Source organism: Lithobates pipiens, unplaced genomic scaffold (assembly GCF_037356315.1).
Source record: "Lithobates pipiens isolate NorthernLeopardFrog02 unplaced genomic scaffold, aLitPip1_a1.2 Scaffold_35, whole genome shotgun sequence".
In the NCBI taxonomy this organism is placed as follows: Eukaryota; Metazoa; Chordata; class Amphibia; order Anura; family Ranidae; genus Lithobates; species Lithobates pipiens.
In genome coordinates this window covers 17972423-17995230 of record NW_027507811.1, presented here as the reverse complement: position 1 = coordinate 17995230, position 22808 = coordinate 17972423, and the positions used below count along the sequence as shown (strand labels likewise).

Below are 22808 nucleotides of genomic sequence, written 5' to 3'. Positions count from 1 at the left end.
TATAAATCCCTTTTATCATATTGGGTTTAGGGTGAACAACTGAAAGACATCAAAGTTGAGGTTAAATTAGAAGAAGAAGAGAAGTCTGGAGATCCGCAGTCTATGGTAAAGGGTGATCCTCTGTATTCCTGGAATTTCAAACAGGAAGATCACACCATCCCCCACCATCATGAGGTAGGTGGGACTGAGCAATTAGAACTCAAATACATTGTAGAATTCTACGCTTCGAAATAAGTCTTTTATTTTATCTCTTGCTTCCTCGTATAAATCCGATTTATCACATTTGGGGTTTAGGTTGAAGAACTGAAAGACATCAAAGTTGAGGTTAAAGTAGAAAAAGAAGAGAAGTCCGGGGATCCGCAGTCTATGGAGGAGGGTGATCCTCTGTATTTCCGGGATTCCACACAGGAAGATCACACCATCCCCCACCATCATCAGGTAGATGGGACTGAGCAATTAGAACTCAAAAGTATTCTAAGCTATGAGATGATATTTTTCTATTAAATCTCTTTCTCTATTTATATATTGTTCTTTCATCTTTGGGGTTTAGGGTGAGAGATTTCCCCCTCCTCTGTATTCCCGGGATTCCATACAGGAAGATCAAACCATCCCTCATCATCATCAGGTAGGTGGGGCATCTAGACCTAAATATATATTCTAAGCCATGAGATGACGTTCTTCTGTGTAGTCTCTTGTTTTACTTCAACATCTGAAGTGCAGCCTTTGTTTCCCACACCCCCCATCCCAGTTTCTAGCTACAGTCAGCTCCCTACATTTTTCACCCCATTTTTATTTTTTAATATACATTCCTTTCCTCTGTGGGTCTTAAGCCCAGACACATCGCTGGTCCTCTTCATCCTTGTGTTCTTCCAATGGAGGGAACATACTGAATGACGTGTCATTTGTGTCCTTGATGTCTGCCTTGAGGTGACTTTAACAGATGTTTTCCGTTATTTTTGGTGCAGGGTGAAGAACGGATTAATATAAAAGCTGAGGTTAAAGAAGAAGAAGTAGAGACGTATGTGGGGGGTGATCAGCCATTCACGGAGGAGGTCGGGATGATTATGAAAAGTGAACAGGAGGACATTTCTCTACCTTTTGACACAGGTAGGTGACAGACATTGTGGAAAAAACAGGTCAAAGTCTCATTTTATTTCTAAGTATAAGGATTGTAGTGTAAAATGTTAGATAATTATCAGATCTTCACATCATCCTATAGGCAGGTTCTAAAAGGTTAAATATGTGTTTGCCTACTAAAGGGTTAATGTGTGGTGTGGTAAGAGTTAACACTTGGTGCTGTGATGTTCTTTCCCCTTCATGTGTCCCTTCCTGATTCTGAACCGGATCAGACCTCGTGGTCTGTTCCTGTGTGGGAGGTGATCAGTGAGGAAACTGTAAAAAGCTGAACTACATGGTGGAGTTTCCCCTTAGTGGGACACCTGGATGGGCTCCAAGCAGGGCCGGGACAAGGGGTGGTCAGGAGGTATGGCTGCCCTGGGCGCAATGGTTTATTGTAGGGATGGGGGCACCTTCCTTCTGTTACAAGGCTGATAGGAGTAGTGATAGTGACAGTGATTTAGACAAGGGAGGGACTGATCGGTGTAGGATCCCCTAAACTTGCACATCATGAATGAGGAGTGGGTGCAGTTTGGCATCTTTGCCCTGGGCACTGGAAGACCTTGTCCCAGCACTGGTTCCAAGGACTGGACTTTTGATGGCATTTACTGGGATGCAACTAAGTTATAAGAAGTTATGAACAACGCCGCACAGCCAAATCCAGTACATTGTTATTAGAGAGAGAGGAAATACAATTGTGATTCTGTATATCGCTCAAATGTACTTCTATGGAACCTGGACAGAACGGTAAATATAACTTTAGTCACTAAAGCAGTGGTTCTCAACCTCAGTCTTCAAGTACCCCCAACGGGCCATGTTTTCAGGTTTTCCTTCACTTTGCACAACTGCTTTAAATCAATATCAATGACATGGTATTGACAAGATCTATTTTATCTAAGGAAAGTTCCCAAAACATGGCCTGTTGGGGGTACTTAAGGACTGAAGTTGAGAACCATTGCACTCAAAAACCTATTGTTTAAAGCGGAGGTCCACCCTAAAATGGACCTTCCGCTCATCGGAATCCTCCCCCCCTCCGGCGCCACAATTGGTACCTTTCAGGGGGGAGGGGGGTGCAGTTACCTGGATAATCCAGGTAACTGCACCCACTTCCGGGATAGCTCTCTGCGGAAAGGGGCGTAGATTACACCCCTTTCCGCAAGTGCCCCGCTGCCTGCTGGGAAAACACACAGATCCCAGAGGCAGCGGGGACCGTCCTTATTGCGCAGCGCGGCTCGCGCATGCGCAGTAGGGAACCGGGAAATGAAGCCGAAAGGCTCCATTTCCTGATTCCCATACCCAAGATGGCGGCCGCAGCACCCGAGAAACGATCTACAGATCGGCTTCGGGTGCCGACATCGCGGGCGCGCTGGACAAGTAAGTGTCACTATTTTAAAAGTCAGCAGCTTCAGTATTTGTAGCTGCTGACTTTAAAAAAAAAAAAAAACGCGGAGTCCCGGCGGACTCCCGCTTTAAGAGCGACTGTCTGTGTTACTTTGGAAGAGAAGGGACTTTACAGTGTATTGGGGAGAACTGGGGAATAGAATGTACAATTCAGTTAAGTCTTGATGTCATGGAGTGAAGAGTGATAAGAAGGAGCTTCCAATTCAGGGCAGCGAGAATGGTGGTGACCAATGACAGAGGTTCTGTAGGCAAGGGTAGTTTGGCACATGGCTGGGCCCCATGTTAGGTCACACTGCAGAACAGAACCCTTCTAGGGGCTATGCTTAGAACCACGGTGTGCAAGGCCTTGCAAAGTAAGTGTGGTGGGTCCCATCTTTGCCATGTGCTGGGTTGTAATCCATGCCAATCTGGCCATCTCCATCCTTTGGACACTTTCAATACCTGCAAGCGTGTATGACCTCATTGGTGGCAGAATGAAGTTGGCACTGTAGCACCCTGATGTTTAGGCAGGGATGCTCCTAAATTTACCTGCCAGGTGTATTTGCCTTGGCCAATTGTTAGGGATCAATTGAGTTCACCCTAAGTCTGGAATTGCTGTACTTCTCTCTTATGCCACTAGGTGGCCGGGTACCTAGTGACATTAGATAAGGCAAGGGCAAAGCAAGAACAGATTAGGAGTATATGGGGTATCTGCCAATGGGCAGGGGTTTTCTTAAATCCCTTGGCCTGCTGGGAGAATCAGTCAGGTGATCGGTGTTCTGTGCTACCTGGACGGCCGTCTGGGTAGACATGTGCTGTATTGTGTGTTGTATTGCCCTGGGCTGCTAGGCCGGAGTTTGTGCCTATCCCGGGGACATCTGGCTACTAGGCTGTCTGAGGGCCTATCCAGAAACAAGAGAGCAGCATCGGGTTGGGCTTGCAGCTAAACCAGAAGTGATGGTTCTGCCGGTCGGAAACACCTGTCGTGGTCAGAGGTAGAGGGGAAGCTGTCGCCACTAAGAGACAAACCACCTCATTACCAGGGACCACAGTGAGTAACGGAAGCAAGTACCGGAGCAGTACTCTCACCAACCGGAGACGGTGCAGAATCAGGAAATTTCAGCAGGTGTCGAGCCAGGAACCCAACCAGCGGAAGTATCTGGAGTGCCAAGTTAGGGACTCAGCAAGGAAGCCGGGGGGGGGGGGGGGGCTTGAGGAAGATACTGAAAATGAGGATTGGATGATCTCAGATGATCCGGTGGCAGTGGATAAGAAAGTCTAGTGAGAGAGACTGGGAGCTCAGTTGAGTGAAGACCTACAAGCAGTGATCGCAGGGGAAGTGAAGGAACTGTTACAATTTGTTAGAAACTGTTAAGGACTGTTGCCATAGGAGACAGCAGATCCTGTGCATGCAGATGTGGCGTCTTGCTGGATGCCTTTCCCTGCATGGTTGTCTACCTGTAGAAGTCTGAGTCTGACAATTGATATTTCAACTACCAAAGGATGTGGTGTGTCAGACTGATAGGGCGGGTGGGAAGTGGTTAATAAAGCATTGCACTAACAGCTTAGGTTGTCTCCACACTGATGGGGGAGGGATGGAGCCACCCCAGGACACCAGCATTGTAAATCTTGGAGGAAGATTATTTCTCCATATTTTGATGTTACAGTTGTACCCGGTTCCATGCCAGAGCTCTGTGAAAGTGACTGTTAGACCAAAGTGACTTTTTTTTTCTTGCTGACTCAGCTTGGAGTCCATATATGACCTGCAAACTCTTCATCATATAAAATCCAGCCAATCCGATGTAGTAACAATCCTCTAACGCGTTTTGGATAATGAAGCCTCAGTCATAGCTATTTATTATTATAGAATTAGCAGATGATATATGGACTCGGTGTGAAGACTTTTCTGATTGATTTTGGAGGGAGAACAGGAGCCCAGCTGTGAGATCGGCATTTCCACTTATTCCACCGACGGGGAGGAGGAGCCAAAACTCCACTTATTTGTCATCTACTGAGATTTATTCTTTATACTTCTTTCCAACAGATGGATGTGATGTCAGGAATTCCTCGGAGAGACGTCTTCTATTATCTGCTGATTGTAAGTCAGAAGATAATGTCATCACACAGGATCCTCCAGGAGGAAATCCAAATACACAAAATATACATCACAGACCTTCCTGTCCGGAGACATCAATGGATCCCTCTGATCAGGGGGAATCTTCTCATCAATCACATACTATGATTGGAAATATCCATGTAAGATCTCACACTGCAGATCCATCAACAGATCCTTCTAATCCCGAGGAATCTTCCTCACCCCATGAAGGAGATCACCGAGGTGACAATCTATTCTCATGTTCAGAGTGCGGGAAATCATTCACTCAGAAGGGAGCACTTACTAGACACCAGAAAATTCACACAGGTGAACGTCCTTATTCATGTTCAGAGTGCGGAAAATCTTTCACTCATCAAGGAACCTTTGTTAGACACCAGAAAATTCACACAGGTGAGCGTCCTTATTCATGTTCAGAGTGCTGGAAATCTTTCCCTGAAAAAGGAGTCCTTGTTAAACATCAGAGAATTCACACAGGAGAACGTCCATATTCATGTTCAGAGTGCGGGAAATCTTTCTCTCGGAAAGATAATCTTTATACACACCAGAAACGTCACACGAGTGAGCGTCCTTATTCATGTTCAGACTGCGGAAAAACCTTCAGTGGAAAAGATTATCTTGTTAGACACCAGAGAATTCACATGGATGAGCGTCCCTATTCATGTTCAGAGTGCGGGAAATCTTTCATTCGGAAAGGAGACCTTGTTACTCATCAAAGCGTTCACATAGATGAGCGTCCTTATTTGTGTTCAGAGTGCGGGAAATCTTTCCGTAGCAAAGTACTCCTTGTTACACATCAGAGAATTCACACAGGTGAGTGTCCTTATTCATGTTCAGAGTGCGGGAAATCTTTTAATCATATAGGACCTCTTGTTAAACATCAGAGAATTCACACAGGTGAGCGTCCTTATTCATGTTCAGAGTGTGGGAAATCTTTTACTCAGAAAGTACATCTTGTTACACATCAGAGAATTCACACAGGTGAGCGTCCTTATTCATGTTCAGAGTGCGGGAAATCTTTCACTCATAAAGGACCTCTTGTTAAACATCAGAGAATTCACATAGGTGAGCATCCATAATCATGTTCAGTGTAGGAAATCTTTGATTAGGAAAAATAATCTTGTTGAACATCAGAAAATGTCATACTGGAAAACAGCTTTATTTAACATATCCTGAGTGTCTCTGCTGAGTTCCTGTTAAAGACTTTGCCCGGCTGACTTCCCTTCTGGTTCCTGATCTTTGGCTTCCGACTACGCTGATCTCTGGCTTTCTGATTACCAGTTTTGGGCTTCCAAACCCTGGCTTGTGTTTTGACTATGTTCCTGATCTCCACATTTTTTTTTCTATTACATTGAAGGTGTGATATTTTTTTTTTTTTTGTGCATTTTCTGTCTCAGTCTGATTCATGGTTCCTGACACCCTTGTTACAATCCACTCAGACATTGCCATAGAGGCTTCAACATTACCCACCCCCCTGCCCGCTCTGATGTCACATGACATCAGAAGGGGCTTCCAGTTTCCAATATGCCCCCCCACCGCAGACGCCCACAACCACCAGACAAGGTGCTTTGGGGGAACCCAAAGCACCTTCCCCATGTTGGTGGCAAGCGGCCTGGTATGGTTCAGGATGGGGGCGCTTGATTGTCCCCCTCTTTCCTGGGCTATTATTATTATTCAGGATTTATATAGCGCCAACAGTTTGCGCAGCGCTTTACAATATGAAGGCAGACAGTACACTTACAAAACAAGTCAATACAGGAGGCATCAGAGGGCCTACCATGGCTGCTTGCTTGGATAAGGGTCTGGTATGGATTTTGAGGTGAACTCCTGCGCCATTTTTTTTGTGCAGGATTCCCCTTAAAATCCATACCAGACTTGAAGGGTCCCTATGCTTTAACCACTTTAATACACCGTTTTATATACCGTATTTTTCGGACTATAAGACGCACTTTTCTCAAATCGCCTTTCAGGACAACCCCGGAGAGAGTGTAGCTCCACCTTGCAATCAGGAAACACATGCCCACTTTAAAAACACCTCCTCCTCCTCCATGGCTTCAGTTATTGTGTTTCCTCCTTGGAGGAAGCATGTGCCTGAACCAGGGAGAGCTACACTCTCTGCAGGGGAGTAAGGCTTACCTTTTGTTGCAGGTTGTTTCTCTTTGACCCCCAGCAGCATCTCCACGGGGAGAGGACTCCTGGAGCTCCTGGTCCCGCCATCTCACGGGAGTAAGGACCCTCGGAGTGCCGGCGTCGGGTGCCCGGTGTCCGCTTGTTAGCGCAGGGAGGGCTCTGTTGCTGGCGGAGGCCGCTGCAGGTCAGCGGCATGGCTCCGTTTTCGGCGCCGGGTCCCGGGCGGCGACGGCGTCGTTCACGGTGACGCGCGGGCGCTCTGAGGGGGCCTGGCGCCGTGGTTCAGCGCCTGGAACGCAGGGGTCATGGGGCGGGTCAGGTGACCGTGTGCTTCCGCTTCCGGCCGGCCTTGATGACGCGGCGGCCGGGAAAATTTAAAATGAGAGCTGTTTGTAAAATAGCTGCCTCACTCAAACGATGGAAGAGTGCAAGCCAGCTATGGCGGAGACAGGCGCCCCCAGCACCGGTCCAGCCCAGGTACGTAAGGTGCACTGGCACCCTCTGCTTTACTGTGGGTATGTCTTTGTTTGTTCCCCCCTCTTGGGGGCCTGTCGCTGCAGGTCAGAGGTGGACTTCGCTCTGACCTTTTGCAGCCTAGTTCTGGGGTCTCACTAGTAGGTCTGTTTGGTGGTGGGTCTCTGCACTGGCTTGGTGTTAAGCAACTGGTTGTTGAGAGCTTTTAGTGAATTAAACCTGTATGTCGTTTCAGGAAAAATCACTAGGAAAAGCTAGACCAGGTCAGAGAAAATGTCCTTCTTGCAAAACCCCCCTCAGAGATTCATGGCAGAAGGCAATGTGCAGAAATTGTATCAGAGAATTGATGGAAGAGGAAACATCTCAACAATATAAGGATTTGTTTTCTTCGGTTAAAGAGCTGACAAACTCTTTGAGTTCAGTCAAGTCCATCCTGATACAAAACCCTCCCGCACAGACCGAGCCTCAGAACTTACCGCCCAGCCCCAGGGCGTCGTCATCCAGACAGGTGGAAACTGAAGAGTCTGGAGACGAAGGGGGTAGTACTCTCATCTCCTTCAGGGATTCTGAGGAGGAGGAAGAGGAAGAAGATAGCAGGGGCTCCAAATTCAAGCTATCACTAGAGGAAGTAGATGATATTTTAAAAGCAATCTACACTACTCTAGAAATTCAGGAAGAAAAAGTACAACTGTCAGTTCATGACAAAATGTACCAGGGGTTGGACGAAACAAAACGGCGAGTTTTTCCTGTCCACAGGGTCCTCTCAGACTCAGTGAGAAAGGAGTGGAAGGACCCAGAAAAAGCCCCTTTCTTCTCTAAAGCTCTCAAAAGAAGGTTTCCCTTCGAAGATAAGGACTCAGAGGTTTGGAACAAGAAACCCAGAGTCGATGCAGCTTTCTCGCAGGTATCCAGACGAACGGATCTAGCCTTTGAAGATATGGGGATCCTTAAAGACCCAATGGACAAAAAAGCTGACTCCATCCTTAAAAAAGCTTGGGATGCTGCGTCAGTCAGTCTAAAACCAGCAATGGCAGCTACGGTGGTGGCCAGGAATCTGGAATGTTGGGTAGAGAAGCTGAAGAGCCATATTGAGGCGGGGACACCCCGCAAGGATCTCTTAGAGTCCTTTCCACTGATCCTGAATGCAGTCAAATACATGGCGGATGCATCAGCAGAATCAGTTAAACTGGCCGCTAGGTCTTCGGCTCTTGTAAATTCAGCCAGGAGAGCAGTTTGGCTGAAAACATGGTATGGGGACACTGCCTCTAAGGTCAAGCTGTGTGGTCTTCCCTTCTCGGGTGACTTGCTCTTTGGTCCTGATTTAGAGTCTGTGCTGGATAGAACAGCCGATAAAAAGAAGGCTTTTCCAGTTAAGAAAAAGCAGATTGCTAAAAAGAATTTTCGTGCTTTTCAGCAGTCCCATAAAAAAGACCAGGAGCACAAGAGCAGATGGGGTTCACAGAAGGGCAAAGGCAGGGGTGGAGTCCTCTTTAGATCTCCCCCAGAGCAGTCCCCTAAGAACAAGTGACAATATCTCCCCAGTGGGGGGGAGACTGTCAGCTTTTCGCGAACAATGGGACAGGCTGTCTCCAAATCTGTTCGTGAAGAGCGTTGTCAATCAGGGGTACAGGTTGGAGTTTTCAGAACCACCCCCGAGCAGGTTTTATGTGACAACATTGCCAAGGGATCAGGAGAAGGCCTCTGCAATGAAGCTGTTGTTACAGGAGCTGATACAGCAAGAGGTTCTGATTCAAGTCCCAGTAAACCAGCAGGGCGGGGGTTTTTATTCACATATTTTTCTGGTGAAAAAACCCTCAGGGAAGTACCGTCTAATCCTGAATCTGAAATTCCTGAACAGGTTCATTCGGTACAAACATTTCAGGATGGATACAATTTTCTCCATCACAAAGCTGTTGACCCCAGAATGCTTCATGGCATCCCTGGACCTAAGGGATGCCTACCTTCATATACCAATTCATCAGGCATCGCAGCAGTTCCTGCGCCTGGCATTGAAGGTAGGGAGTTCGGTATGGCACCTCCAATTCAGGGCTCTGCCGTTCGGACTCTCGTCCTCTCCCAGGGTCTTTACGAAGATTATGGCAGAGGCTTTGGAACCCCTGAAATTGAAGGGGATTCCAGTCGTTCCTTATCTGGACGACCTTTTGTTTTTTGCAGACTCCAGGGAGCAGGCCCTAGTCAATCTCCAGAGGGCCCAGTCTCACCTCGAGGGCCTGGGATGGCTTCTAAACCTAGAGAAGTCAATCCTGACCCCCTCACAGGAAATGAAATTTCTGGGGTATACATTAAATTCGATTCTCCAGAAAGTTTTCCTGCCGTTGGAAAAACAGGAAAAGTTACAGCTAGCTGTACAGCGGATACAGAGCAACCAGACAGTCTCAGTCAGGATGGCTATGGCAGTTCTGGGCCTGCTTACGGCAGCAATCCCGGCTGTTCAGTGGGCCAGGTTCCATTCCAGACCCCTTCAGAGGGAGGTTCTGTCAAGCTGGTCCCATCAGGATCCTTTGGAAAAACAGCTAAAAATTTCGTCAAAGACGAAAAGGGCTCTTTGGTGGTGGAGAGACCAGGCAAACCTCTCAAGGGGCCTGGTGTGGACCTTTCCTGTGGACAAGCGCCTTACTACAGACGCAAGTGCCTGGGGCTGGGGAGCCCATCTGGATGGTCAGACATCTCAGGGGGTCTGGTCCAAACAGGAAGCTCAAAGATCATCCAACTGGAGGGAGTTGAAGGCGATCTTTCTGGGTTTAGTGGCATTTCAGCAGAGTTTGAGAGGTCACCATGTTCAGGTGTTGTCAGACAACACAACAGCGGTTACCTACATTATGAAGCAAGGGGGAACCAGAAGCAGGAGCTTGATGGAGCTGGCCAATCTGTTGTTAGCCTGGGCAGAACAGAACACAGCCTCACTATCGGCAGTGCATCTGAAGGGCTCTCAGAATTTGTTTGCGGACCTCCTAAGCAGGCGCAAATTGCTAGAGGCAGAATGGAGTCTGAATCAGGAAGTGTTCCTGATGATCTCCGAGGCCTGGGGGGTTCCTCAGGTAGACCTTTTTGCCAGCCAGCAGAACTCAAAGGTGGACAGATTCTTTTCTCTTCACCGAGGAGATGCAGCAATAGGGTTGGATGCATTCGCTCACCCCTGGCATTACCAGCTGTGCTATGCCTTTCCCCCCTTTCCTCTAATTCCACTAGTACTGAGGAAATTCAGGGAAGAAAGGACAGACTTAATACTAGTCACTCCTTTTTGGCCAAAAAGACCCTGGTTCGCGGGTCTTCGAAACCTAGCCTCGAAGCCCCCATGGAGGTTACCACTCAGAAAAGATCTGTTATCCCAGGGGACAGTAAGTCATCCAGAAGTGGAACTCCTGCAGCTAACCGCCTGGTTTCTGAGGAGGACCTGTTAAAGGCTAAAGGTCTCTCAGATAAAGTAGTAAAGACCCTGCTGTCCAGTAGGAAGGCAGTTACACAGGCAATTTACATGAAGGTCTGGAAAAAGTTCAACTCCTGGTGCAGTTCTAGAGAACTCAAGGTCAAGAGCACGGTGTCCGTCTTGGAGTTTCTCCATGAAGGAATGGAGAAGGGTCTCGCAGCCAGTACCCTGAAGACTCAGGTGGCTGCCTTATCAGTTTTCTTTGAAAAGACTTTATCTAAAGAAACTTTAATTTCTAGATTTTTTAGGGCTCTTCCTCGAAATAGACCAGTAGCCCTTAAAGACTTTCCCAGTTGGGATTTGTCTACAGTTTTACAGGGTCTCTCGGGAGCACCGTTTGAACCCTTACAGGAAGCTTCTTTGCAGAAGGTGGTTTTAAAAACAATCTTTTTGGTGGCCATCACCTCGGCCAGGAGAGTCAGCGAGCTCCAAGCTCTAGCTATTACAGAACCCTTCCTTAGAATTTATCAGGACAGGGTGGTACTGAGGACGGATCCAGCATTCCTACCGAAAGTATCCTCAACTTTCCATCGATCACAGGAAATAGTGTTACCTACATTCTCTGCAAGCCCAGCAAATGCAGGAGAGGAAGTTTTTCACACATTGGATGTGAGAAGATGTCTTTTACAGTTTCTGAAAGTTACTAAAGAATTTAGAAAATCAAACGCCCTCTTTGTGATATTTTCTGGATCACGCAAGGGGGAGAAAGCTTCTAAAAGTACGCTGGGTAGGTGGCTTAAGTTGGCTATAACAGAAGCCTATAAAGCAAAAGGAGAAATACCTCCCTCAGGTATTGCTGCCCACTCTACTAGATCCACGGCAGTTTCCTGGGCTGAAAGGGCCGGTGCCACGCCTGAACAAATCTGCAAGGCTGCCACTTGGTCCAGTTATTCGACATTTCTCCGGCATTACCGGTTAGATCTACTGTCTGCAGCAGATCAGGCCTTCGGCAGGAAGGTACTGCAGGCAGTAGTCCCGCCCTAGGGTAAGTTTCTCGGTTATCCTCTCCGGGGTTGTCCTGAAAGGCGATTTGAGAAAGACTCAGTTAGACTTACCGGTGACGGTATTTCTAAGAGCCTTTCAGGACAACCGTTACTTCCCTCCCTAGGTTATGCTTAGTAAATGTATTAAGTTCTACCATGGTGTTGTGCTTTCTGTGCTTTGTTTTCCAGCGTCGGAAGGCCACAATAACTGAAGCCATGGAGGAGGAGGAGGTGTTTTTTAAAGTGGGCATGTGTTTCCTGATTGCAAGGTGGAGCTACACTCTCTCCGGGGTTGTCCTGAAAGGCTCTTAGAAATACCGTCACCGGTAAGTCTAACTGAGTCTTTTCCCCCCAGAAATATGAGGAAAATGTGCCTGCATCTTATGGTGCAAATATACGATTGGCACCGCCCCCCGCCACAATCCAGAGCGCGCCTCGGCCTTAGGAAAGGCCGCGGCTTCAGCCTAGCTCCGGAGCAGCAGCCATCTTGGTGCACCTGCCGTTTGCAATGTGATCGCTCCGTCAAATGACAGAGCGATCACTTGTAAACAAACCGGTGCCATGAGGACACCAGTTCCTCTCTCCCCTCTGTGTACAGATCTGTACAGTGGAGGGGAGAGATCGGATGGCAGCAGCGCTGTGGGGTGCAACTGTAGTGCCCACAGCGCTGTTCTGTGACAAGTGCAGTCACAGCCATCCCTCCATACCCTGCCAATACTCTGCCATACCCTGCCAATACTCTGCAATACTCTGCCATACCCTGCCAATACTCTGCCATACCCAGCCAATACTCTGCAATACCCTGCTAATACTTTCTATGGTAATGGTCACTCTGCATTTTCTATGGTAATGGTCACTCTGCATTTCATGGGCATTGAAAAATATTTTAGTACACTATTTGGTTCAGAATATTTTTTTTTTGTTTGTTTTCAACCTCTTAAACCTAGGTGCGTCTTATGGTCAGGTGCGTCTTATGGAGCGAAATATACGGAATACTACATTGACTGCATATAGAGTCTACACTAAATGCAGAGTGTGTGTGTGTGTATGTGTGTGTATATATATATATATATATATATATATATATATATATATATATATATATATATATATATATATATATATATATATATATATATATTGTAGTGTCCGCTCCTTAAGAGCGTGCGCTATGTGTTTTTGAACAATTGGCACCTTTCAGGGGGGAGGGGTATCTGCACCCACTTCCGGCATAGCTATCTGCAGAAAGGGGTGTAGATTACGCCCCTTTCCGAAAGTCCCCCGCTGCCTGCTGGGAAACGCACAGATCCCAGAGGCAGCGGGTCCATCCTCATTGCGCAGCGTGACTCGCGCATGCTCAGTAGGGAACCGGGAAATGAAACCGAAAGGCTCCACTTCCTGATTCCCATGTGTATGGATAAATAAATAAATAAAGTCGCGCTATGGAAAAACCAAAACAAAACTAGATCTCCAATGTGATAGAAATATAAAAAAGTTAATAAATAAAAAGTGGAGAAAGGAAAGAGAATATACTGGGTTAGAGCTGCCTGTGCCTGAAGCCCTCACTTCCTTAATAGGGAGGAGAGGGAAATGAAAAGTGTAGAATAAAAAGGTTATGGCGCTAAACCCTATCGGTGATGTGATAGGTTAACCTATCAAAACCTGGTGTTTAATTTTGTTATATAAAAAAAACTGTTGGCAGTAGCGTGCAAACAATAATTTTATCCTAATTGAAAAATGTGTGTGTGGTTAATGTGGAATCAACATTCGTGTTCCATCATAATTATAATCAAAGTGGATATTAAGTTATCTTATACGTATCAGCCTACTATGGGTGGGTACTAAAAACATGTAAACATTCATTTAGGTGTGCAAAATGGTGAAAATGTTGTTTGCATTCAACAATGTGCTAGTTCAGAACAGACTGTGCAAACATGTGCAAAATATGTGCAAAAAACAACTAAGGATCAGAACAACCAGGGATCAGAAATATATTCAACCAATAATCGCATGAGGACGCATCTATGTCCAATGTAAGTCCAAAATTAATGTTTGGCTTAATGATACTGCCTCTTCAGATTATTGTTGTAATTGATGCATAAAGTCAATAGGGAATATTTGATTCACTCGTGCAAATGGTGCGGGTTTTCAATTAGAGAACTTCATCCCCGGTGCGCCACTCAGTGCTATAGTATGTGAATGCTCTCACCAGAGTTAATGCCCCTTATGGGGCTGGATGGACCTTGACAATGTAAGCCACTGTGCCGCTCTCTGGCTGCTGCTGGTGCGCTGGGTGAAGCAGTGGATGAGTCCAGTCTCGGCACTAATGGTACGTTCAGGTCACCACCCAGGATCAAGTTATGAGTACCGAAAACACGGAGGCGGGATGCCACGGAGGAGAGAAATCGGTGCTGGTTCTGTTCCCAAGCTGGCACTCACACACACATAGCCCACTGTTCTGATTCCCATACCCAAGATGGCGGCGGCAGCACCCGAGAGACGATCGAGAGATCGGCTTCGGGTGACGACATCGCAGGCGCGCTGGGCGGGTAAGTGTCCTTATTTTAAAAGTCAGCAGCTGCAGTATTTGTAGCTGCTGGCTTTTAAAAAAAAAAAAAACGTCGAACTCCCGGCGGACTCCCGCTTTAATGTTACACCTAAACTGCAGTTTGGTTTGGGTTTAATTGCTCCAAATTTTGACCTCAGCATCAGTCTGACTAGAGTACAGGATGTTCTGCCTAGCCACAGGGGGCACTGTCACTTCGGGCAGTTATGGAAACATAGTCTAGTTGGGTGCTTTAAGGTTACTTTCTCTCGGAACCAGCCCAGTGGGAGTGTCTCTCTTGCTGTGCTTTCTGGGAGAGGGTACTTAAGATGCGGACGTTACGCGTTTCGGGCTTCCGGTCCAGAAGTATGTTCTGACTACATGGTCCTGGTCCTCCTGACCAGCCCCCAGGACGCCTATGGCCTGGGGTGTGGATCCACCCGACTTTATGTCTCGGGGCTGGCTAGCCCGAGGCAAGGAAACGAAAGAAAGGATTCGGAGGTGGTCCGGTGCCATCTCAGGTTGTGGAGAGGCTTAGCAACTTCAAAGTTATCCAGGGGAAGACTCTTCGGGCTAAGGCCATGCAAGGGTTGGCTTCTCAACAAGAGCCTGGGAAAGCTGAAGGACCTAAGCGAATCCAATCTCGTGGGTATCGCCGGACTGGCTGCAAGATTCTGGTACCACACGAGTGTTCAAGTTTCCTTGTTCATGTTCTATAACAAAGTCTGTGGCAGAGACTTATTCCTACACGTGTTCTAACTTTAAAGTCTGTGGCAGAGACCTGTTCCTGATTTAAGCACCCTGTTGGCTGCTAGGCCTAGTGAGAGAGGGACTATCCAACTAGGGTGAGGATCCAGCTGTGAATGGCTATTCTCTGGATTTTACTCAAAGCAAGAAACTCACTTATTACTGACTTTGACAATAAGAGTACCTGGACTTTTCTACCCAAACCCTCTGATCCTGTACTGAGAGACTGTTGTTTAACTATGTTTTTTGCAAATAAAAATCCCTTTAAGCGGATCAGTCGTCAGTCTCTATAGTTTCTGGGCATCTACCCCGGGAAACCCCTAGATGCATACGAGTTGTAGAAGGTAACGGTAAGCCCAATAAAATCAGCTGCTCCTTCGGGGGTCAGTGCTACATAATATAAATATATACACTGCCTGCATGCCAATAACTAACCTGCCTGCCTAATCTAGCTCAATCGATCTCCATCCACACACTGCACATGGCTGCTATGTAACAAGCCTTATATAGTGTGGGGCGTTGACTTAGTCCCCCTGAGCCATGATTTCCTTTGGCCAATTATGGCTCTCGGCTCTCGCAGAAGAGCGCGCTGTGATTGGCCAAAGCATACAGGTCAGGTGCATGCTATGGACAATCATCAGATGTCAATGCACTTCGATCTCGCAGTGCAATATAAGGCATTCCACGGCGCTCAAATTTGCCACGAACATCCCATAAAATTTGCAGTTTGATGAACAGGCGAATACCCAATGTTCCAGTCAAACTTACGTTCAACTCGAACATGAGGCTTATCCCTACTATAGGGTCTCTGCTAGAAAAAAAAATGATATATATAATGTAGCGCCGGCTCCTGACGAGCATACGCTATATGTTTTGAAAATGAATATTCCTAAAGTCACAGTTGGGTTTTAGGGCTAATTTTGCTAAATTATGGTTTCAGTACCAGTCTGGCTGGATTTCACTGAGTTCTCCTGGGCTGCAGGTGTCGCTGTCACCGCCAGCAAGTGGTAGAATGCAGTCTAGTTGGGTGTATTGAGTGCCATCCCTTTCTCTGAACCAGCCCAGTGGGAGGGCTTTCCTACTGTGTATTCTGGGAGGTGGTATTTAAGGTACTGGGATCACGCGCTTCGAGGTTCCGGTCCAGAAGATGTTTTCTGTCTGATTTGTACTGGTTCTCTTGACCAGCCCTCATGGCCCTCCTGGCATGGGGTGCGGATCCATGCCATTCCAAGCCTCGGGCTGGATAGCCCGAGGCGAAGCAACTGCAGGGACAGGCCTGAATGGATTTGAGGCCCTAATGGTCCAAGGGTGGTCCGGTGCCATCTCATCTGAGGAGAGGCCCAGCAACTGGAGAAGCATCCAGAGGGAGGAATCTTCAGAAAAAGGCCATGCGCAAGGCTGGCTTCTCTGAAGGAGCCTGGAGGCTCAGTTGAAGGACACTTTGTGGATCTATATTCATATGGTATCCCCGGACCGGCTGAGAGATACTGGTACCGTATAATAGTTCTCTAATTTTGTCTACGTCCCTCGGTTACATCCAAGTCTGTGGCAGAGACTTTATTTCTCAAGTGTTCTATATCCAAGTCTGTGGCAGAGACATTGCTTTACTTAACACCCTACCGGCTGCTGCGCCTGGTGAGAGGAGGTTTATCCGGGGGTTGTGAGAATCCAGTTGTGAAACGTTTATTCTCTGGATTTCTTCTTTGGGAGACTTTCTATTTTTGCAGTTCCAAAAGTACCGGAACTTCCTTCCTAACCCTCTGTCCTGCATTAAGAGACTGTGTTATCTTCTAAATAAATAACCCAAAAGCAGATTCAGTGTCAGTTTCTGCATTTCTTTGGGCCATCTACCACGGGAACCCCTAGACGGAGGCGAGGTCAAGAAGGTAACGGTAAGCCCAACAAAACCAGCAGCTACTTCGGGGGTCAGTACAAGATGATGTTTGGGGTTTATAAGTAATTTTCTAGCAAATAATACTGATTTTAACTTGTAAGCAACAAATGTCAGAAAAGGCTTAGACATGAAGGGGGTTTTAGATCAGAAAATCTGTCCATTCAGAGCAGTGGTTCTCAACTCCTGTCCTCAGGACCCACTATCAGGCCAGGTTTGCAAGATAACTGAAATACATCACAGGTGATATAATTTTCTGCTCAGCGATTGCAGTATTCTTGTCTGCATCTCCCCCAAGGTAATACTTAAAATCTGGCTTATTAGTGGGTCCTGAAGACAGGAGTTGAGAACCATTGACCCAGAGCCTCTGGTTTATAGACCGGATACATCCTAAATATAGAGCCATTTATCCAACTGTCCATCCAGAGCCTCTGGTTTATAGACCGGATACATCCTAAATATAGAACCATTTATCCAACTGTCCATCCAGAGCCTCTGGTTTATAGACCGGATACATCCTAAATATAGAACCATTTATCCAACTGTCCATCCAGAGCCTCTGGTTTATAGACCGGATACATCCTAAATATAGAGCCATTTATCCAACTGTCCATCCAGAGCCTCTGGTTTATAGACCGGATACATCCTAAATATAGAGCCATTTATCCAACTGTCCATCCAGAGCCTCTGGTTTATAGACCGGATACATCCTAAATATAGAGCCATTTATCCAACTGTCCATCCAGAGCCTCTGGTTTATAGACCGGATACATCCTAAATATAGAGCCATTTATCCAACTGTCCATCCAGAGCCTCTGGTTTATAGACCGGATACATCCTAAATATAGAGCCATTTATCCAACTGTCCATCCAGAGCCTCTGGTTTATAGACCGGATACATCCTAAATATAGAGCCATTTATCCAACTGTCCATCCAGAGCCTCTGGTTTATAGACCGGATACAGCCTAAATATTGAGCTATTTATCCAACTATGCACCTGGAGTTGCTGGATTGTAGAACAGACACATAATAAATATAGACATGGAGATCTTTTCCTATTATATCGAGTAGATGGAGGTGACAGGAAGAGTGTGATTGTACAGACACAGGAAGTGATACTACAGCTGAAGAGGAAGTGATGTCAGGTGCAGACAGGAAGTGATGTAACTAATGGACAGGAAGTGAGGTAGGGGTCTAAAAAGGACGTCCTGGGTGAGGTGTGAGGAAGTAAAGAGAAAACATTGTTGGAACTGGCAGCAGAGGAAGTAATAATATTAATCTATTTAGAAGGACACAAGGATCTCTACAAGGACGTCATGATGGAGAATCAGCCGCCCCTCACATCACCGGGTAAGAGGAGACTTTATTGTAAAGGAGAGAGCAGTACGGAGGCTCCACCTAGATCCCCCATCATCTGATAAACACATAGAAACAATGTATTCAGTCAGTGTGTGTGTTTCCTACAGATGGATCCAGTAATGGGAACCCACCAGAGAGATGTCCATGTCCTCTGTATTCCTGGGATTCCACACAGGAAGATCACACCATCCCCCACCATCATCAGGTAGGTGGGACTGAGCAATTAGAACTCAAATTTGAAAATGGCATTCTTTAAATTAATCTCTTGTTTCATTTTATAAATCCTTTTTATCATATTTGGGGTTTAGGGTGAACAACTGAAAGACATCAAAGTTGAGGTTAAATTAGAAGAAGAAGAGAAGTCTGGAGATCCGAAGTCTATGGAGGAGGGTGATCCTCTGTATTCCTGGAATTCCACACAGGAAGATCACACCATCCCCCACCATCATCAGGTAGGTGGGACTGAGCAGTTAGAACTCAAATACGTTGTAGAATTCTAAGCTTCAAAATAACAGTCTTTTATTTCATCTCTTGTTTCCTTTTATAAATCCGTTTTATCACATTTGGGGTTTAGGTTAAAGAACTGAAAGACATCAAAGTTGAGGTTAAAGTAGAAAAAGAAGAGAAGTCCGGGGATCCGCAGTCTATGGAGGAGGGAGATCCTCTGTATTCCCGGGATTCCACACAGGAAGATCACACCATCCCTCACCATCATCAGGTAGGTGGGACTGAGCAATTAGAACTCAAAAGTATTCTAATGCCGCGTACACACGATCAAATTGTATGACGTACTTAGTCCGTTGAAATGCATTTCAACGGACAATCCGCTCGTGTGTGGGCTTCAGCGGACTTTTTCAGCGTGAAGTCCGGAGTACTAAGAAGGCCGGTTTGCACACCAATCTTCCCGTCGTACTTTGGTTTCAGCAGACAATACGTTCGTCAGTATGCTAGTCCGACGGACTAAGAATGCCGCATGCCCAGAAAGGATTTACAGGGCGGAAGCGCTCTGTCTTGTAAAACTAGTGTTCGTATTGAAGCTAGCATATTCGTCATGCTGCTAATTTTGTGATCTTTTAATATAGCACATTCTTTTCTTCTTCATAATGCGAGAAAAGTGAAGTTGCTTTGCTGCTTATATTCACACAGAGTTATCACAAATGTCTTTATTCATCCTCATCTTATGATTAATATTCCAATTCGAGAATAAATAAATAAATAAAAAAAATAACGGACGAATTAAGCTGAAGTCTGAAAAGCGCGATTCGTCTCTAACCAAACTTCCACTAACGCAAAGTCAGCAGAAGGAGCCCAAAGGGTGCTTTGCTGTGTCTTGGACTTCATATTTCTAGTCCCGTCGTACGTGCTGTACGTCATCGCGCAAGCTTTCGTCGGACTGTTTGTGTATCCGTGTGTGGCCAAGTCCGTTCGGTAGAAAGTCCACCGGATTGTCCGCCGGATTGTATGACGGACTAAGTACGTCATACAATTCGATCGTGTGTACGCGGCATAAGCTATGAGATGATATTTTTCTATTAAATCTCTTGCTCTATTTATTAGGGATGCACCGAAATTTCGGCCGCCGAAACATATCGGCCGAAAATGGTGTTTTCGGCAGATTGCCGAAAGGAAAATCTTGCCGATAATGGGGCCGAAAATGGGGACGGGCCTGTGCGGGGCTTTCCGCCCTCTGGTGCCGCCCATTGCACAGGTGTTTTCCTGGCTCGTCCCCAGTCCTCCATCCTCCCTCCTCCTTCCCTCCCTCCTCCTTTCCTCCTGCCCGACAGTGCGGTGATCTCCGTGTGTCACGGAGCTGTGCATTGAATTGCCTGGGCGGCTGCAGTAACAATGTCCCGCCTCCTGTGACAGACGGTACACTGATCCAATGGCGGGACATTGAATCAGCGTGACGTGATTACAGGAGGCGGGACACTGTTACTGCAGCCGCCCAGTCAATTCAATGGACAGCTCCGTGACACACGGAGATCACCGCTCTGATCCGGGCATGGGTAAGTGGAGATGCATGTGTTACATTGGATCCTTAATACATATTTGGTGGCAGTGTGCCTTAATCATCCCTTTTTAGGACAAAGTAATAGAACTAATCAAATTGATTACAGAGACCACATTGGTACTTGATGCAACATGCTGCTTACTGCATATATCAAACTGGCCCAAAAAAAATAAAAATAAAGTACAAATCTGAAACTATCTACCTCTGGTCACTTGTGTGAATGTAGCCATGCTATATAAACCAGGTCACAGGACAAAAGCTGTACTCCCTTTATTGGCCATATAAAAAAAAAAATCTTGATTTTGACCCAGCTAGGTTTTTATCGCCATGTGATAGAATGGGGAAGGGTTAAGTTATTGCTAGTAGAGGTAACGATATGAGCATTCCCAATAGAAGTCTGTTGGAACGGAACCAGGTAGCTTGCTTGGGGCCAGTTCACACCAGATGCAGTTCCGTGTGCTTTTTTTTGCACAAAATGCATGCACAGTGTTTTGCATGTATTCCAATGGCTCTAGTTCACACCATGCAGTCAGTTTCCGCACCGGAAACTGACTGCATGGTGTGAACTAAAGCCATTGGAATACATGGAAAACACTGTGCATGTATTTTTATCAGGCAGGCTGCATCTGAGGGGAACTGGTGAGGCTGCTTTGATCTCCTGTACCATGCCTGCAGTCTCTGACCATCTCCTGTACCATGCCTGCGTCTCTGACCATCTCCTGTACCATGCCTGCATCCCTGACCATCTCCTGTACCATGCCTGCGGTCTCTGACCATCTCCTGTACCATGCCTGCGGTCTCTGACCATCTCCTGTACCATGCCTGCGGTCTCTGACCATCTCCTGTACCATGCCTGCGGTCTATGACCATCTCCTGTACCATGCCTGGGGTCTCTGACCATCTCCTGTACCATGCCTGCGGTCTCTGACCATCTTCTGTACCATGCCTGCGGTCTCTGACCATCTCCTGTACCATGCCTTCGGTCTCTGACCATCTCCTGTACCATGCCTGCGGTCTCTGACCATCTCCTGTACCATGCCTGCGGTCTCTGACCATCTCCTGTACCATGTCTGCGGTCTCTGACCATCTCCTGTACCATGCCTGCATTCTCTGACCATCTCCTGTACCATGCCTGCATTCTCTGACCATCTCCTGTACCATGCCTGCATTCTCTGACCATCTCCTGTACCATGCCTGCAGTCTCTGACCATCTCCTGTACATACCATGCCCGCAGTCTCTGACCATCTCCTGTACCATGCCCGCAGTCTCTGACCATCTCCTGTACCATGCCCGCAGTCTCTGACCATCTCCTGTACCATGACTGCAGTCTCTGACCATCTCCTGTACCATGCCCGCAGTCTCTGACCATCTCCTGTACCATGCCCGCAGTCTCTGACCATCTGCTGTATGAAAATAATTTTTAAAAACAGTCATTTTCGGTATCGGTGCTGTTTTGGTTTCGGTTTCCGGCCTAGTGTATTTTTCATTTTTCGGTATCGGTTTCGGCACCAAAAAACCCATTCGGTGCACCCCTACTATTTATATATTGTTCTTTCATCTTTGGGGTTTAGGGTGAGAGATTTCCCCCTCCTCTGTGTTCCCGGGATTCCATACAGGAAGATCACACCATCCCCCACCAACATCAGGTAGGTGGGGCTGGGCATCTAGACCTAAATATATATTCTAAGCCATGAGATGACGTTCTTCTGTGTAGTCTCTTGTTTTACTTCAACATCTGAAGTGCAGCCTTTGTTTCCCACACCCCCCATCCCGGTTTCTAGCTACATTCAGCTCCCTACATTTTTCACCCCATTTTTATTTTTTAATATACATTCCTTTCCTCTGTGGGTCTTAAGCCCAGACACATTGTGGGTCCTCTTCATCCTTGTGTTCTTCCAAAGGAGGGTACATACTGAATGACGTGTCATTTGTGTCCTTTATGTCTGCCTTGAGTTGACTTTAACAGATGTTTTCCGTTATTTTTGGTGCAGGGTGAAGAACGGATTAATATAAAAGCTGAGGTTAAAGAAGAAGAAGTAGAGACGTATGTGGGGGGTGATCAGCCATTCACGGAGGAGGTCGGGATGATTATGAAAAGTGAACAGGAGGGCATTTCTCTACCTTTTGACACAGGTAGGTAACAGACATTGTGGAAAAAACAGGTCAAAGTCTCATTTTATTTCTAAGTATAAGAATTGTAGTGTAAAAAAAAAGTAGGATAATTATCAGATCTTCACAGGTTCTAAAAGGTTAAATATGTGTTTGTCTACTAAAGGGTTAATGTGTGGTGTGGTAAGAGTTAACACTTGGTGCTGTGATGTTCCTTCCCCTTCATGTGTCACTTCTTGATTCTGAACCGGATCGGACCTCGTGGTCTCTTCCTATATGGGAGGTGAGCAGTGAGGACGCTGTAAAAAGCTGAACTACGTGGTGGAGTTTCACCTTAGCGGGACCCCTGGATGGGTTCCAAGCAGGGCCGGGACAAGGGGTGGTCAGGAGGTGTGGCTGCCCTGGGCACAATGGTTTACTGTAGGGATGGGATGCCTTCCTTCTGTTACAAGGCTGATAGGAGTAGTGATAGTGACAGTGATTTAGACAAGGGAGTGACT

The 22808-nt window shown here is 46.6% G+C and overlaps 1 protein-coding gene and 1 pseudogene across 1 annotated transcript in view; both read left to right on the top strand.

Annotated features, from left to right (window-relative positions):
- Positions 1-22808, top strand: part of LOC143955178 (uncharacterized) — a 137670-nt gene that overhangs the window by 475 nt on the left and 114387 nt on the right. The window contains 8 exon segments of the mRNA XM_077465270.1: positions 31-174; positions 295-438; positions 551-625; positions 966-1107; positions 18116-18178; positions 18295-18392; positions 18496-18639; positions 18762-18905. Coding sequence (XP_077321396.1) covers positions 31-174; positions 295-438; positions 551-625; positions 966-1107; positions 18116-18178; positions 18295-18392; positions 18496-18639; positions 18762-18905 — 954 coding nt within the window.
- Positions 4027-6692, top strand: LOC143955839 (uncharacterized; annotated as a pseudogene).